At 33.0% G+C, this 14,822-nt stretch overlaps 2 protein-coding genes across 3 annotated transcripts in view; one reads left to right on the top strand and one right to left on the bottom strand.

Annotated features, from left to right (window-relative positions):
- Window positions 1-14,822, top strand: part of PAPLA1 (Phosphatidic Acid Phospholipase A1) — a 246,688-nt gene that overhangs the window by 37,449 nt on the left and 194,417 nt on the right. The window contains exon 1 of one of the 2 annotated variants that reach the window (XM_069818224.1): window positions 7,508-7,648. The exons of the other annotated variant lie outside the window; for it this stretch is intronic. Coding sequence (XP_069674325.1) covers window positions 7,645-7,648 — 4 coding nt within the window. The 5' untranslated portion in view covers window positions 7,508-7,644. Of the gene's footprint in view, window positions 1-7,507; window positions 7,649-14,822 lie in introns of those variants that run through there. 2 annotated transcript variants of the gene reach the window in all.
- LOC138694476 (uncharacterized) overlaps window positions 1-14,822 on the bottom strand; it is a 141,517-nt gene that overhangs the window by 26,598 nt on the left and 100,097 nt on the right. The window contains exon 5 of the mRNA XM_069818232.1: window positions 7,300-7,545. Within this exon, the coding sequence (XP_069674333.1) occupies window positions 7,300-7,545 (246 nt within the window). The remainder of the gene's footprint in view (window positions 1-7,299; window positions 7,546-14,822) is intronic.

A 14,822-nucleotide genomic window follows, 5' to 3' on the forward strand; every position in this document is an offset into this window, starting at 1 on the left:
GAGATCCGTATTGTTTTATTTTCACAATTATTAATTATTTGTGTAGTTATGACTATTTGAAATTACGCAAATTATGCGCGCACTGTTACAAAAACTCACTTGGAATTCTGTGTCTACATATAATTGAGATTTGCGGTTTGACGCATTTGAAAGACTAAATACAACACTTTTTATTACTTTAGGCTTATCACAAATAAATTTAAAATTTGGCCTAATTTTTTAATCATTTATTTTTCAAAGCAAATTTACTATATTATATAGCCAAGTTAAAAATCTGAAAAAAATATAGACTTGTTCCCTGATGTATTATCTGTAAACTACTGCATTTAGAAGTATGGGACCTGCACACATACATTTGCAACAATTTATTTTCCGGAGGCATGCACGCGCTCGCAAACCCCAGCTAATGAACTGCTTGTGGCCGTGGGCTAGAAGGCTACCCACGGAGAGTTTTATGAAATCCCCCATTGCATATACGCCACACTAAAATACAAATGCATTCATTCATCAAATGATTAATACCTTAAGGAACAGTAAATATCTTATCTAAAGTTATTTTAATATTGTCAGCTCAGCTGAGAGGGGCAGCCCTTCATAATGCTGTATGTTTATACTGTAATATGGCCAAATGTTCAACGATAGCAAGGCTGGGTAAGGCAGTAAATTTTATGGCAGTAAACAGATGGCAGGAGACAAAATATGGAAGAGAAAAATAATCAGTCAGGGTTTGAATTTCATGGAGTAGCGTGACTTTTATACAACATTAGTGACAGCAAAGATCGCGTAATATATAAGAAGTGTTTAAATCCATTTGACCTTCCTAATCACGCTTTTAAAAATAAAAATACACTAAGACGCGTAAGTCGCGATTTATTGATAAAGCTTAATTTAAAGGAGTCTTTGAATGTGCGAATATGTGATTCTTTCCGTAAAAAATCTATCAACTTCCGGATAGGTCAGGTGAAATTATATGTGAAGCCGGTAGTTCTTGTGATATTAATAAACATGAATCAAATGAAAGTGCGGACAGAGAAAGTGATTATGCCAGTTCTTCTTCTAGCAGTTATATGGATAAAGCGCTAGAAATCAGCAATATTGAGGAATTAAACAAGAGTTTGATGTCAATAGAATCCCTTATCAAGAAAAGAAAACTACAACGAAAACGATACCCCCGTGAAAAGTTTAAAAAAGTAAAAGGTTCCCTAGCAAGTAAAGTTTTTCATGTAGAAGATGCATCGTCATCCCTTCAAAAGTCGGCTATATTTTATTTTTGACGGAATGCAAAGAAAATGTACAACCTGAAAATTACATTTATTGCAGACTTTTCTGAAAATCATTCATTTGTAATATAAGATTCAATACAAGGTGTGCATTGGAACAAATGCCAGCCAAAATATGTCCTTTCGTGGTATATTTCAAAGAAGATACAGAAATTCGTCACAAAAGTATTGTTGTCATCTCAGAAAGCATGAAACATGACACCGATTCCTTTCACTTTTTTCAATCCGAAGCAATCAATTTCTTGAACCAAGAATTCAACGATATGAAAAAAAAATCATCTACTTCACAATACAAAAACAAAAGTAATTTTAAAAATAATTGTTTACATGAAGGCGATTACGGAATTAGCGCCGAATGACACTTCTTTGCAACGTCGCATGGTAAAGGTCCATGTGATGGCATTGGAGGAGCTGTTAAAAGATTTGCCACGAGAGCCAACCTATACAAGATCCTATAACAACACCAAAAGAAAAACTGTTTGGTCACAAAAAACATTTATAACGTGTTATATTTTGTCCATCGAATGAGCACAAAAACCATGCTGAAAATTTGCAGGCCAGATACCACAATCTAAAACCAATAACTGGTACATTAAAATTACATTCTTTCACTCCGATGTCAGAAACTGAAGATTTAGTACAACAATTTTCTTTCGAGAAAGAAAATAGGCGAATGAAAATTTAAAGTGAAGTGTGAATGAAAACAAACGTTTAAAAGCATAATGTACAAATATATGAAGATATAACAAGTAAATTAGCAGTGTTTTCTCGAATGACTTGATCCATACTGGGTGTAATGTTGCAACGTTCACTCGATCATCCAGCGCCGATAAACCTCCCAGCGCGCTTCAACGCTTCCCGTCCACTGCTGCTGCACCGACCGCTACACATTGTTTCGTAAGTAAATAAATTTCCATTAAACTATGGAGATCCCATTGTGATTTTTTCTGGAATTATTAAGAATACTTCAGTGCACCTAGTAGGCATTTTTTTAGATTTTTAATACGGCTATTTCACATTGATATCTAACTTTTAAAAATTGAATCATAAAAAATATTTGTAATAATTATATTAAAATTAGTTAGTGAATATTTAACGAAAGACAGTACTTTAAGCCTTTAAATGCATTTTTCAAAAACAATTTTAACATCAATATCCTCAGAAATATGACGCTTTAAATGTTGCATTGTGCGACATTTTTAACGAATTTTAGCATGCAACATTTTAAAAACATGTGGACTTAGGAGGAAATAAAAACACACTTGTTGGTTTATTAGACCCATAGAGTTGGTAAAAAAAATATAAACGCAAACAGGAATATGAAGGTCAAAATTTGTATAATTTTGTGCGATTTGACGTGAAATGACTCTATAGCGAGTGGCTGCTCTATAGTTTTTCTAGAATAGGTGGTCTTCCTGAGCGAGGAAATTTTTTTAGATTTAGGTCTCCATCGTTGAATCGCTTAAAGCAGTACGAAGCCGTCCTACTACTGACCATCCCTTCATTTTACACTTCACATATATCTTCAGCTGCTGATTTTGCATTCATGCCTTTTCCCAAAAGAAACACAAAAGTACATTTCCATTGTGAAACTGAAGATAATAGACATTACACACCGCAAAAAGAGTGCACTAAAATGTTTTTAAAATATATTTCAAAACGTGTAAATAGATGTAAATAAATCGTGTGCTGCCTAGAACAGTGTTTCCTCAACCTTTTCGATGATGAGGCCCCTCATTTCCTCTTATCACTTTAGTGAGGGCTCCTTGCCTAATATGTAGGAACCAGAACGACAAACATGTACAGCCGGGTGGTAACCAAACGTGCTCCAATCGTCCACGGCCTTAGAACAAGAAAATAATAAACGAATAATATAAGAAAACAATAATTTGTAATTATAAACTTTCGTAACTCCCAAACTAAAATAATTTACCCTGACATATAAAAATTGCATACAAAGTATACAATTATGATTCTAGCTTCATTATAACAAATAACAATGAATATTTCCATTTTATCTTAAGAAATGCGTCTTTTATGTTCAGAAGAAAAAAAAAAACAATATTTGTACTCTGAAAATATTCGTTCAACATCACAAGACGTTACTGGAGCAAATCTGAAATATGATACAGTATATCTTACTATCATCAGGTAAACAACTACTTTGTGAATCTAATAGGGTATCTCGTATGTGGCACATAATATTAAACCCATAATTGTTTTCAAGAAAGTTTCTCATTTCTATTGTAATGACAGCTTGGAAGTTCGTATCGTAATTCCGATGTTGAACTTGGACTGTAACGCAATCGAATGCCTAGCAGCACGAGACGTCAACATCTAACGAATAATTTGGGGGGGGGGAATAAATGTGTTACACACTCTTGTTTGCATCATTATTTAATAACAGTTGAGTTTACTTTTTTGGAATCATGCATAATTTTAACATTACGTAAATAATACAATAATAACAGAATAGCTCACTTTGTTCAGAACCTAAAATATTAATATAAATTAACAATATTCTTCAGACTATTCACGACTCCGCACAGCTCCACAGAATGTCACCATGCGTTGTTTATGCGAACATACTGCGTATCGTTTAGATTAGGACGAGGCTCGGGTGACATCTTTACTCCTCGCTGTACTCAACTGAAATCTACTGTTTTGGTACGAACTTTCCTACCTAGGGTCATAATATAATGGAATATATTATAATCCTATTACAAAAGTGATTTAAAACATGTATTCAACGAGATACTTGCTTCTGAACTGTTAGAACAAGTTTGTCGATGCTTGGTTGCGACGTTTTTGCAAGCTCCGAACGCGAGTAGTCCTGAAGGTTTTGAGGTTCGACCGATTCCTTTCTTGTGAAAAACTGAAGTCATTGCAGAAAAACGCGTCTGGCCGCGAAACCAGGTGGCCCGGGTTGGAATCCCGGTCGGGACAAGTTACCTGGTTGAGGTTTTTTTTTTTTCCCCCTCAACCCAATATGAGCAAATACTGGGTAACTATCGGTGCTGGACCCCGGACTCATTTCACTTGCATTATCACCATTTCATTCAGACGCTAAATAACCTGAGGTGTTGATACAGCGTCGTAAAATAACCCACTAATATATAAAATAAAATAGTACACATATCCAAAATTTTGGTAAAGATATTTCCAGAAACTTGTTTTTCAGGATACTGTCATGATAGCTATGTTAGCTTATTTTCTTCACATGGATGTAGAGAGGTTTCGCCAGTGCAGTGAAATAGAAATTGAATCCATTCGGATTTTTGTACAGAAAACTAGTTATCAATATTTCGCTGAGTTTTTCTAAGTGTTTTATAACGTCCCTTTATATTTTTATCAAGTCTTTGTAGGCAAAAAATATATCTGTAATATTCTTAATTCTTTCTTTCCAGTTCTCAAGCTTTCTTTTGAATGCTTCTACTCTAGCCATAGTATTAAATATGGTTTTTCAGGACGTTGAAGTGAAAGACTTCATTAATCAAGCGAAATGTATCATTAGAATAGCTAATTTCATTATCCAGTCATCAGACATTAATGATGCCCGGTAAATCTTATCTGCATTCATATGCATTATATTACAAAATACTTTCAACCATTTACGGAAAAATATACAATTTCTTTTTCTCTATTTAGTCAGGTGTTTCTAGTTTAATGAAATGAAAAAAACATTCTAACAGATTTGTTAGGGGGAGTCTCAAATATATTACTTTCACCCTCTATCATCACATTAATATCCTCTTCCATCGTTATGCTGAAAGTAAAACTGATAAATTAGCGAAATATAAAATATTCAGAAAAGCAACAGCTAATCTTTGAAAAGGTAGATACAATAAATTAATAAAGTCGAACCTGTTTATACAAAACGACTATATTAATAATATATAGCTGTTTTCTAGTGTTGTTAACATTTTATTTTTTTCTCCTATTCACGTATTTATAAATGCCACAGAATTTTATTATGGGTGAAAATAAGTTTCCCTGATGGTTATACAGGGGCTTCAATTTTTATTGTACCTGAGTTTTTGAATGTACTTCACTCCCACCCCTCTCTACTAGTAAACTTCCTATCGTCCTCCACACAGAACTAAGGCCGCGTATACAGTCAAAGTCTCCTTACGGTCATAGTAAACAGTACTGAGTTAGTATAGTACGTTCCAGAAATATGTTCGCGTTTTCCAGTGACGAAAGATCTTTCAATATTGAATCGTATTTTCGCACAGGTACTGTCGCCCGTTTGCCTACGTCGCATCCCGGTTTCCCCATCCGCTTCTGCTCGCCTCCCTGTAAAGGCTAGTGGCTGGGCTGTCTTAGCTCTTTTCTGAAAACATTAATTTCTGTTAGGAATTGGGTGTCAACATAATATTATACAACTGTTTAAAATAACTTAAATAAAAGGGCCTCGTTAATTTCTGTTAGGAATTGGATGTCTACATAATATTATACAACTGTTTAAAATAACTTAAATAAAAGGGCCTCGTTAAGTAATTGTTACGTGATTTACGACCCTGCGACAAAACCACTTGGACGGACAGTAGATAGCATGTCTGAGTAATTTTATTTTTTCGGATCGGGCAGAAGTGAAGATTAAATTTACACTACATAAGGTACTCTTTTATAGAGTAGGTACAGAATTATTTCAACATGAGTTACTAGTACGAAAGACGAAACTGCTAATTGGAATTAGGTACAATAATCTATAGTGCGATAATATGCACAAAAGAACTGAAGCCTGTATTAAAATGAACGCCACCACTTTCAAAAATGTGTTTACATATCCATATTATGATTATTTTTAAATTTAAAATCATTCTCTAAATTGTACGCTAATGTGCTGTAGGCAGTATAATATACACTGCATAATGAATACGTCCGAATAAATAGCTCAGTTCGTGAGTAAAAACACTTATTGTTAATACAGTACTATATTTTGATTAAACAAAAACCTAATGAAAATTATCAAACTCAAAATCGCGATATATCCTAGTTTACGTAAATGGATGAACTACTTTTCTTCCCTCCTATATCTAATAAAGTGATTTGTTTGTATTTTACGCCGGTATCATCGAACTCCAGTCGTGGAAGGGGTTAGCAAACGGTGTTTCCGGTTCTCAACCGTTAATCCAAAGGTATAGCCAGGTTAATATTAGAACTGTTAGTAAAAATAAAATGATATCCCTGTACAAAAAGAATGTAATTACTTTTGTAACTTAAAGTTTGTGGTTGCCATTTTGTCATAATGATTTAGCTGTTTTTGCAATTGTAAATTTTACTGATGGATGTAACTTCAGTATTGGAATTGATCACAGTAGGGATATAACTTTTCTCGCAACTTGACCCACTTTTATTCCTCGCTTTTATGTAGTTTGTAATAGTTGTTTCATATGTTTAAAATGTTCATTTAGTAACCAAGGAGGAAAGGAATTCAGGGTACCAAAATCTTTATATATAGCTGCTTTTGCCAATAGCCTGATCATGCAACAATTTCTTTGAGTACTGTACTATCCCACCAATTCTTACAACATTCATAAATGAAATAATCCTAATTGAAATTAGGGACAAATTTACACAATATGTGCAAGATAGCTCTAAGATTAAGGTGACAAAAATTTTATAAAATACTGAATGTGAAAGTTAAATATAACCCTAACCAGCTTTGCAAACTATTACAAAATTAGGTAATAAAGATGAAATTGCGAAAGTATAGATGAAAAAGGTAACTTCAAGGTTAAAGAAACATTTTTAGTAATGTCAGTCACTAATTAGCTGAATAACTATTACGAAAAATAATGTTGAATGAGATGATGAACAGACTTGTTACATAACTTTGAGATTATGCAGATTTTTTTAAGTAACCATATTGATGACATTGAAGGTTTGTTTATCAGTTCTATTCACTACCACAAAATGAAAATTAATGAAAAAACCTTTAGATGTAATGAAATGTGGATAACTTCAGTTGGCAGCACTAGCATGCATAGCCTTCTAGAAATGAACCCAGTGTTACCTCTGTGTTTTGTGACGTCACGGATTGCACTGGTTGTGGCGTTGAAGTAGAGTGGGCTAGTGGCCTTGACGATGACGTTGTAGCCCGCCGAGGAGTCTGCGCCTGTCACAGTGAGTATCCAGAGGCCGGGCGCCGTGACGCTAGTATTGAGCCGAACTGACAGCAGGTTGTGGTCTTGTGCTAAAAGCGTCGCCTTCAACGGTGATTGTGTCACAATTTCCTGGCTTGCGAGATCGATGGAATTTTCTGTAGACAGTAAAATATTCATAGTTGTAGTGTGTGTTCTGTAAGTAGTTGACCATGCAGTGACTGTTCACAGTTCTACACGGGATTTTAAATGCATACATGAGTGAGTGGTTTATTTTCCTATATACAGTATATAATAAGTTTGTGTAGTAGAATGTCAGTTCAGCAAGGTAGTTTTGTTGTCTGTAGTTTCATGCTATAGAAATCATTTTATATTCCTTGCAATTGGTTACGCCCACTTTTGAAATTAGACTTTTGCGCACACCCAACAAGCTCAGTGTCTAACATCTGTGTTGAGTATTGGAATGTTCTAACCAACTCTATATTTAAAAAAAAAAACTCCTTTTTTCATGCATCTGAGCGGAGAAACTAAGAAATCGCCAAAAATTCTACTCTCTGATTAACGGTATATATTTTGAAGTCTTTAAAACCACGTTTCGATTCTTTAGCAATGATTTCTGTCTTTGTGCGTGTGTGTGTTTACAAAACTAAGAAAGTTTGGGTTCGTGATGGGATTATGTGGACACAATAATTAAATAAAAAAGTTACCTAAATTCTAATTAAGCAAGAGAGATTTTCATTGTACTATTGAGTGGAATTTCTGACGGAACCTTGTGGCCACGATAACTCAAAATTTCTTTTGATGCAACATTGAATATTTTCATTGAACTGACAAGAATTTGATAGTAACTGCTGAACTACGATGAGATCTGAGTGCTGTTTCACAAAAAGATATAAATTTTTCCTTTTTCTATCTGATATGTAGGCCTATTGGACTCTTAATGTCCTATTACGAATACATTTCACAAAGTCCATTACACTTCAGAATTGGCAGAATTCCAGAAGCATCCATGCGAGGAACGTGATTTTTCTATTCATTTTTCATTTATCTATATATAATCAATTCTAAATGCTTAAAGAAATGTCTACATTACTTCGCCTGTATAGTATGGCATATCCTTCTTCTGTTCTTGCGAATTTTAATTTTCTTTAAGCCTCTTTTTGTCATAGATTCTAATAATGCAGCCTTAATGTCATGTCATCGTAAGTACCGAATCAGTGTTTAATAGATTCGTATATTATATTTAGTTTTTTTTGGACTAACTTAGATTTAAAGACTTCGTTAACTTCTTCCATGACTGCATTATACTTAGCAATAATTGTAATGTCGTCTTTTTTATATAATTGATAACTTTGTCTAAATATTGGAAGCAGCTAATTTGTTAAACTCATTCATCACTATTTATTATATACATGAATTTTATGTCTAAAAATTAACATTTTTGCTTATTATTCTGGCATAATTTTCGAAGGTTTCCAGTACTCAAATCTGAAATTGAGAAGTTCCGGTATTTTTTAAAAAGAAAGTTAGGTTATACCTCCAAATAATATTATACTATATATTAAACACATGAGAATACACTTAGTAATACTAATAAGATATAATTTTATATACTTATTTCTATTTTACTTTATCAGCAGCATATTCTTTTGACTGATTGCACGTATTCAAACTTCAATACATTCTAACTTGTTTCTGCTTTTATGTTGCTTTATTTCTTGAAGTATGTAATGTATTCCAAGAGCAATTACAGTGTAATATGAATGAAATTATGTACGTTAGTCGTCGCAAATTTTAATATTTCACAATGAAATTGAATGTTTGCACAATTAATGAATTACTTTAGTATTAGTTTGTAAAAATCTACAGGTAGCCTATATACATATTTATGAATAAAAAGTGACGATATGACACAGGAATATCGGTAATGTGTACTGTTCCATTTCGAGCACTAGATAATAGTAAAATGTACTCACTTTGCTTCAACAGTTTTGAAATGCTTAAAAAACACTATAAAATTTAGTTATTTTTGTTTCGGTTTTGATGAACCAAATCAATTTTATTAATTATCCTAAGGAAGATCTAACTTTTGTGAGATCCGTAATAATTAGATCATGTTGAAAATGTTACTATAGTTCGTTTGGAGTTTAGAAAATACCATTTAGTATAAAAACATCTTAACGAACATTTCCCTCCTTGTGATATAAGAGAAATAAGTTATTTACGTATCCATAAAATGTTTAAAGTAACAAAAGTAAATCTAAATGTTGTAACTAAGCATCGGTTCAAATATAAACGCTTTATATGCTTATAATATATATCCCCAAAATATTTTGTATAATTTAGGCTGGCAATCATGTTCTACTCATTAAGCATTTGCATAACGTGTGAATTAAACATCATAAATTGACAGCGATATCAAATTCAAGTTTTAGCATTTGAATGTAATCTGAAAATGCATAAATAAAAAAATTAACGTTACATCATGTCTTTGCTGTTAAAGATTAAACCAGTTTCTAGACCTACTATAAGATTTATCTGTAGTAATGTCACGAGAGGTCTGAGATCTGCCGATAAATCCACGAGCGAAGCGAGTGGATTTCTCTGGGAAATCTCAGACTTCGAGTGACATTTATTAGGACTATTTCATGAATAAAATAAAAATTTAAATAATATATCCCTAAAATTCGATCACAAAATGTTAATAATTGTATATTAACGAATACTTCACCTATTCAGACATTGTGAAGTTGAAATACTCGTAGATGAATATAGATTATTGCAATAAAGAAATTCGATGTTATTATTCAGTAATGCCAATCGCGAAAAGCGAAATACTAGTTTAACAATGTTAATTACATGTACTGCACTTTTCTATTATTATTATTATTATAGCAAATACATTTTCATTATCTGCTGAAATCATAATTTAATTTAACAGTAACAGTGGGGACAGCTATATACCAATGCTTATGTATTCACAGCGAGACATGTTGCTACACAGTGAAGCCATCTCTGTATAGATAGGCCTAATTAAAACACGAATTTTATTACGCCATACGAAAGGCAGTTCGATCAAAGACATTATTACTATGCAAGGTCTTTGAGTTTGATATGCGATGATGTTACATAAATTTGAACGTCTATTAATTGTTTAATTTCAATACAAATGTTATAGGCTACAATTTTATAGGTTACGTTAGGCGTACCTGTGGAAGCAGGACCAATGTCAGCTGTGCCTTGTTTCGACCGTTACTTACAATCAGTGCTACACGAAAGCATTTTTTATAGCTCGACAAACGCATTCTCGCTGTAGTGTGTAACGGAACTAAAGCTGCATCTACACAGTTCAATATTCCAATCGCTTATGCGTGCAATCTGGGAAGAATATTGAAAGAATCAAGTTTAAAAGGTACGTTCAATTAAGATGCATAAAGATTTTGTGTCTACATGGTGCGCCGTTTTGAAAGTGATCTTCACTGCGTAAATATATTAATTAATATTAAATATCAATCTTGCATTCATTGCTTTAAAGTTGAAAGGAAAGTGTAACTGTGTAGTTGCAGCTTAATGTATTCATGATCATCAATTTAAGGGGAAACAGTTGGCGACAACGACTAAACAAAAGAACGACTATACGATAAATTGATAGCGATAAATCTAGCTGCAGAAATTATCGCAAAGTCTGACTGTGATTGGTTGGAATTCAAAATTTCATTACACTTCATTGGTCGAAAATGCAATGACGTCATATAAACGAAATAGTCAATATGATAGTTGATGTTGCTTTGCGAAGTCTGGCTCAGTTGTCTACCTCAACATTATTTCTTTTTATTTTGTTCAAGTAGACCAGAGCAGAAAATGCACTGGTACCCTCACACATCTTGTTAGTCAACTGTCCGGAAACAAGTTTGAACCTAATAATACCAATGAGGCAACCAAGCCAGGAAATGAGATAGGATGGCCAGTTTCTTTCCCCCTCCGTTGCATATAACTCTTACTACCGGTACTAACATGTTACACTAATCAGACTTGAGATGTATACAGCCAATTTTTCTTCCTCTGACACACATCAAGTGAGATGTACTGCCTGATTAATAGATACACATACGAGTATCAGCTAAAACCTCAGTCAGAGGGTTGTGCAAATTGCAGGGTGCAATAGAATAATAAAAAAATAAAACACCTATTATGCTTTTTGGAATTAAATGGTTAATTTAGAAAATTAGACTGAAAGTCCGCGTAGTTTGGCAACAGCACGTTCCGGCTCACCTACGAATGCACGTCATACAGTACAAATTCAGGCCTGAATAGCAGAATTCCGTCCCTTAGTCACTCCAGCATGGTTGTCCGACTACCTAATGGGAAAACATAACGATACATGTTAATCTTTTCATTTAATTTGCAAGAAAACCGCCGTTTGTTTAAAGATTGGAAAGGGATAAATAATTCCTTTGTCAGCTTCTCTGATGATACTAGTAAAAGTCACAATAGTATTGATAGTACTGATCGAGTAAAACAATGTTAACATTTAGGAGAAAATTATTTTTTTATTTCTGAGAAAAACTTTGGTACAAATACGGCATTAGAATTTTATGTTATACTCTAACCAAAGAGTACACTATTAAAATCTGCACAGTTATATTACTTCCACCATGTATGGATGGCGATCAATATTGCAACAGGGACGTTGTAGGAAACGCGAGTTTTTAAGATCTGTTCAGAAGATATTTGTAATTATTCTAACAGCTCCTCTTCTTTCTTGACGGGTAAATTATTATTTTTCACCAATAAGAGATTTTCCATACAATTGTTTTTTCCATTACATAAAGAATATTATTCCCTTAATTTTAATATCAGTCAAAGAAGACGTTTGTTAGTTCCAAACATATCTGACGAGAATATATCAATTGTTGCTAGAAACTCGCTTTGAGTGGGAAATCAATAGAGTTCTCGATTGCTCTAAAAAAACTGAAAGTTAGAATTTATAAAACGGTTCGGTTCTGTATGGTTGTGAAACTTGAACTCTCACTTTGAGAAAGGAACAGAGACTAAGGGTGTTTGAGAATAAGGTGTTTAGAAAAATATTTGAGGCTAAGAGGAATGAAGGTATGGAAGAATGGAGAAAGTTACACAACGCAGAACTGCACGCATTGTATTCTTCACCTGACATAATTAGGAACATTAAATCCAGACGTTTGAGATTGGCAGGGTATGTAGCACGTATGGGCGAATGCAGAAATGCATATTGAGTGTTAGTTGGGAGGCCGGAGGGGAAAAGACCTTTGGGAAGGCCGAAACGTAGATGGAAGAATAATATAAAAATGGATTTCGAGGGATGTGGGATATGATAGAGACTGGATTAATCTTGCTCAGGATATGGACCGATGGCGGGTTTATGTGAGGGTGACAGTGAACCTAAGTGTTCCTTAAATCATTTGTAAGTAAGTAAGAACCTTTGTGTGTGTGTGTGTGTGTGTGTGTGTGTGTGTGTGTGTGTGTGTGTGTGTGTGTGTGTGTGTGTGTGTGTGTGTGTGTGTGTGTGTGTGTGTGTGTGTGTGTGTATATATATATATATATATATATATATATATATATATATATATATATCCCAGTATGACTGTTTATAGACCTAAGAGAAATATTACGTTTCTACACCTGAGAGACGATAATGTAATGTATTGTGATGTACAGTTTCCCTGGAAAAGGATGAGACGATTGAATATTCCTAAGTCTCAGATGTAAGACACTGCGCATGATCGGAGACCAGAGCACCGATACACAAGATAATGAATATTGAGTTACTTAAATTCAGGCTATTTGGTTTGTTACTAGCATCGTTCCGAAATTCACTTCAAAAACTGCAAAATATATGATAACATTACGTAAATAAAAGATAAATATATACATAAATCGTGTAGTTAAATCGACAATGGACCTTCATGACTAGATCGACACTCCGCACAGAAAGGAACGCTTTCATGTCGTTTCGATAGCTCAGACGGTAAGACTTCTGCGTGTTGTGTAGAAGAGTGCGAGTTCGATTCTTAGTCTACACAACGATTTTTTTTTTTGTCTGAAATAGCTAAGTAACGTTGAAATAGAGATTTACAAAGTTCTGAGATTAAATGTTAATGATCGCAAACAATACAAAATTACAAGTTATAATATTATAAACGTTAATCTAATGAATACATTTATACACACATATACAATGTAAATGCATATATATTAAAACTAACAATTAAAATGAAATTAAAAAATATATGTAATAATAGACAAACTTTTACAAAGGTTTAGAGTCCTTAGGCTAAGTCATTTGTTGAATAATTATTACAATATTTTATTAATAGCTTTCCCATATATGTAAGAAATGCACTCGCACAAAACAATTTTTGTTAAAAGTATGGCTTTGGATTATTTCATTCTCACCCCTTCAGTTAATTTTAACTATTTTATCTACGTGTTTGCAATAGTGTTTAATTTAATGTGCATTCAATTTTATTCATGTTATGATTGAATGAAAAAGCACTGTTGCAGTTATTGACTAATTACAAATATTAATACTAATTATTAAATGTATCTGTTAAGTAACCAATTGCAGTATCTTTTGCAAAATCTTAAATGTTTAAGTTGTCAATAATATTACTGTACCATATACTATAATACGTTAAAAGAATTTGCAATAGATTTGGGATCCTCTACTTTATAATCATTGGTTTTAATGAAAAAAAATATTTTCTTTCTTAGGATATATACAAGTTTAAATTTAATAATATTCCGAATAGGTTTAATTGTATTATCTGAGTTTTGTACTTTTCTATTCAAATATATTCTATTTCCCTCTTTCATAATTTTTTATAAATTACACTGTACTTCTTGCAGTATTTAAGAACATGAGGATCATTACATTGCAACATATTACATATAGATTCTTCTTTTTAATACATGAGATTTTGAAGTCCCTGCGTTAACTACCTGTTTTTACTTTTGAATTTTTTTCACAACATTGAGTGGAGAACATCCACTGAAGTGATTATGAAATTAAGTGAAAAATTCAATACATTTACTCTTAATATCAGTAGTACCAGTATCATATATGTTTTTCCAAGATTCATTTTGTAGACATAAATGTGAATAATCACTAGATACAACATTTACGATCCTTTCTTAGTTTTTAAATTAATATTTTGAAATTGTTCAGTAACATTGGAAACACTTAGGATTTGTTTATCATGTTCAGACAAACCATTGATTATAGGTTCTGTCGAATAGGAATTCAGTCTAATTCTTTGTACAAAACATTTATCAATGGCTGTGCTACTTCAGCTTGTATGCTGTGGGAAAATGAGTCTACGACTAAGGTTTCCAGTTTCAAGGAGTGAATTTAATTTACTTTTACGGAAAAGTTCCGAGAGATAATCTATGTTTGTCA

Source organism: Periplaneta americana, chromosome 2, assembly GCF_040183065.1.
Source record: "Periplaneta americana isolate PAMFEO1 chromosome 2, P.americana_PAMFEO1_priV1, whole genome shotgun sequence".
Classification (NCBI taxonomy): Eukaryota; Metazoa; Arthropoda; class Insecta; order Blattodea; family Blattidae; genus Periplaneta; species Periplaneta americana.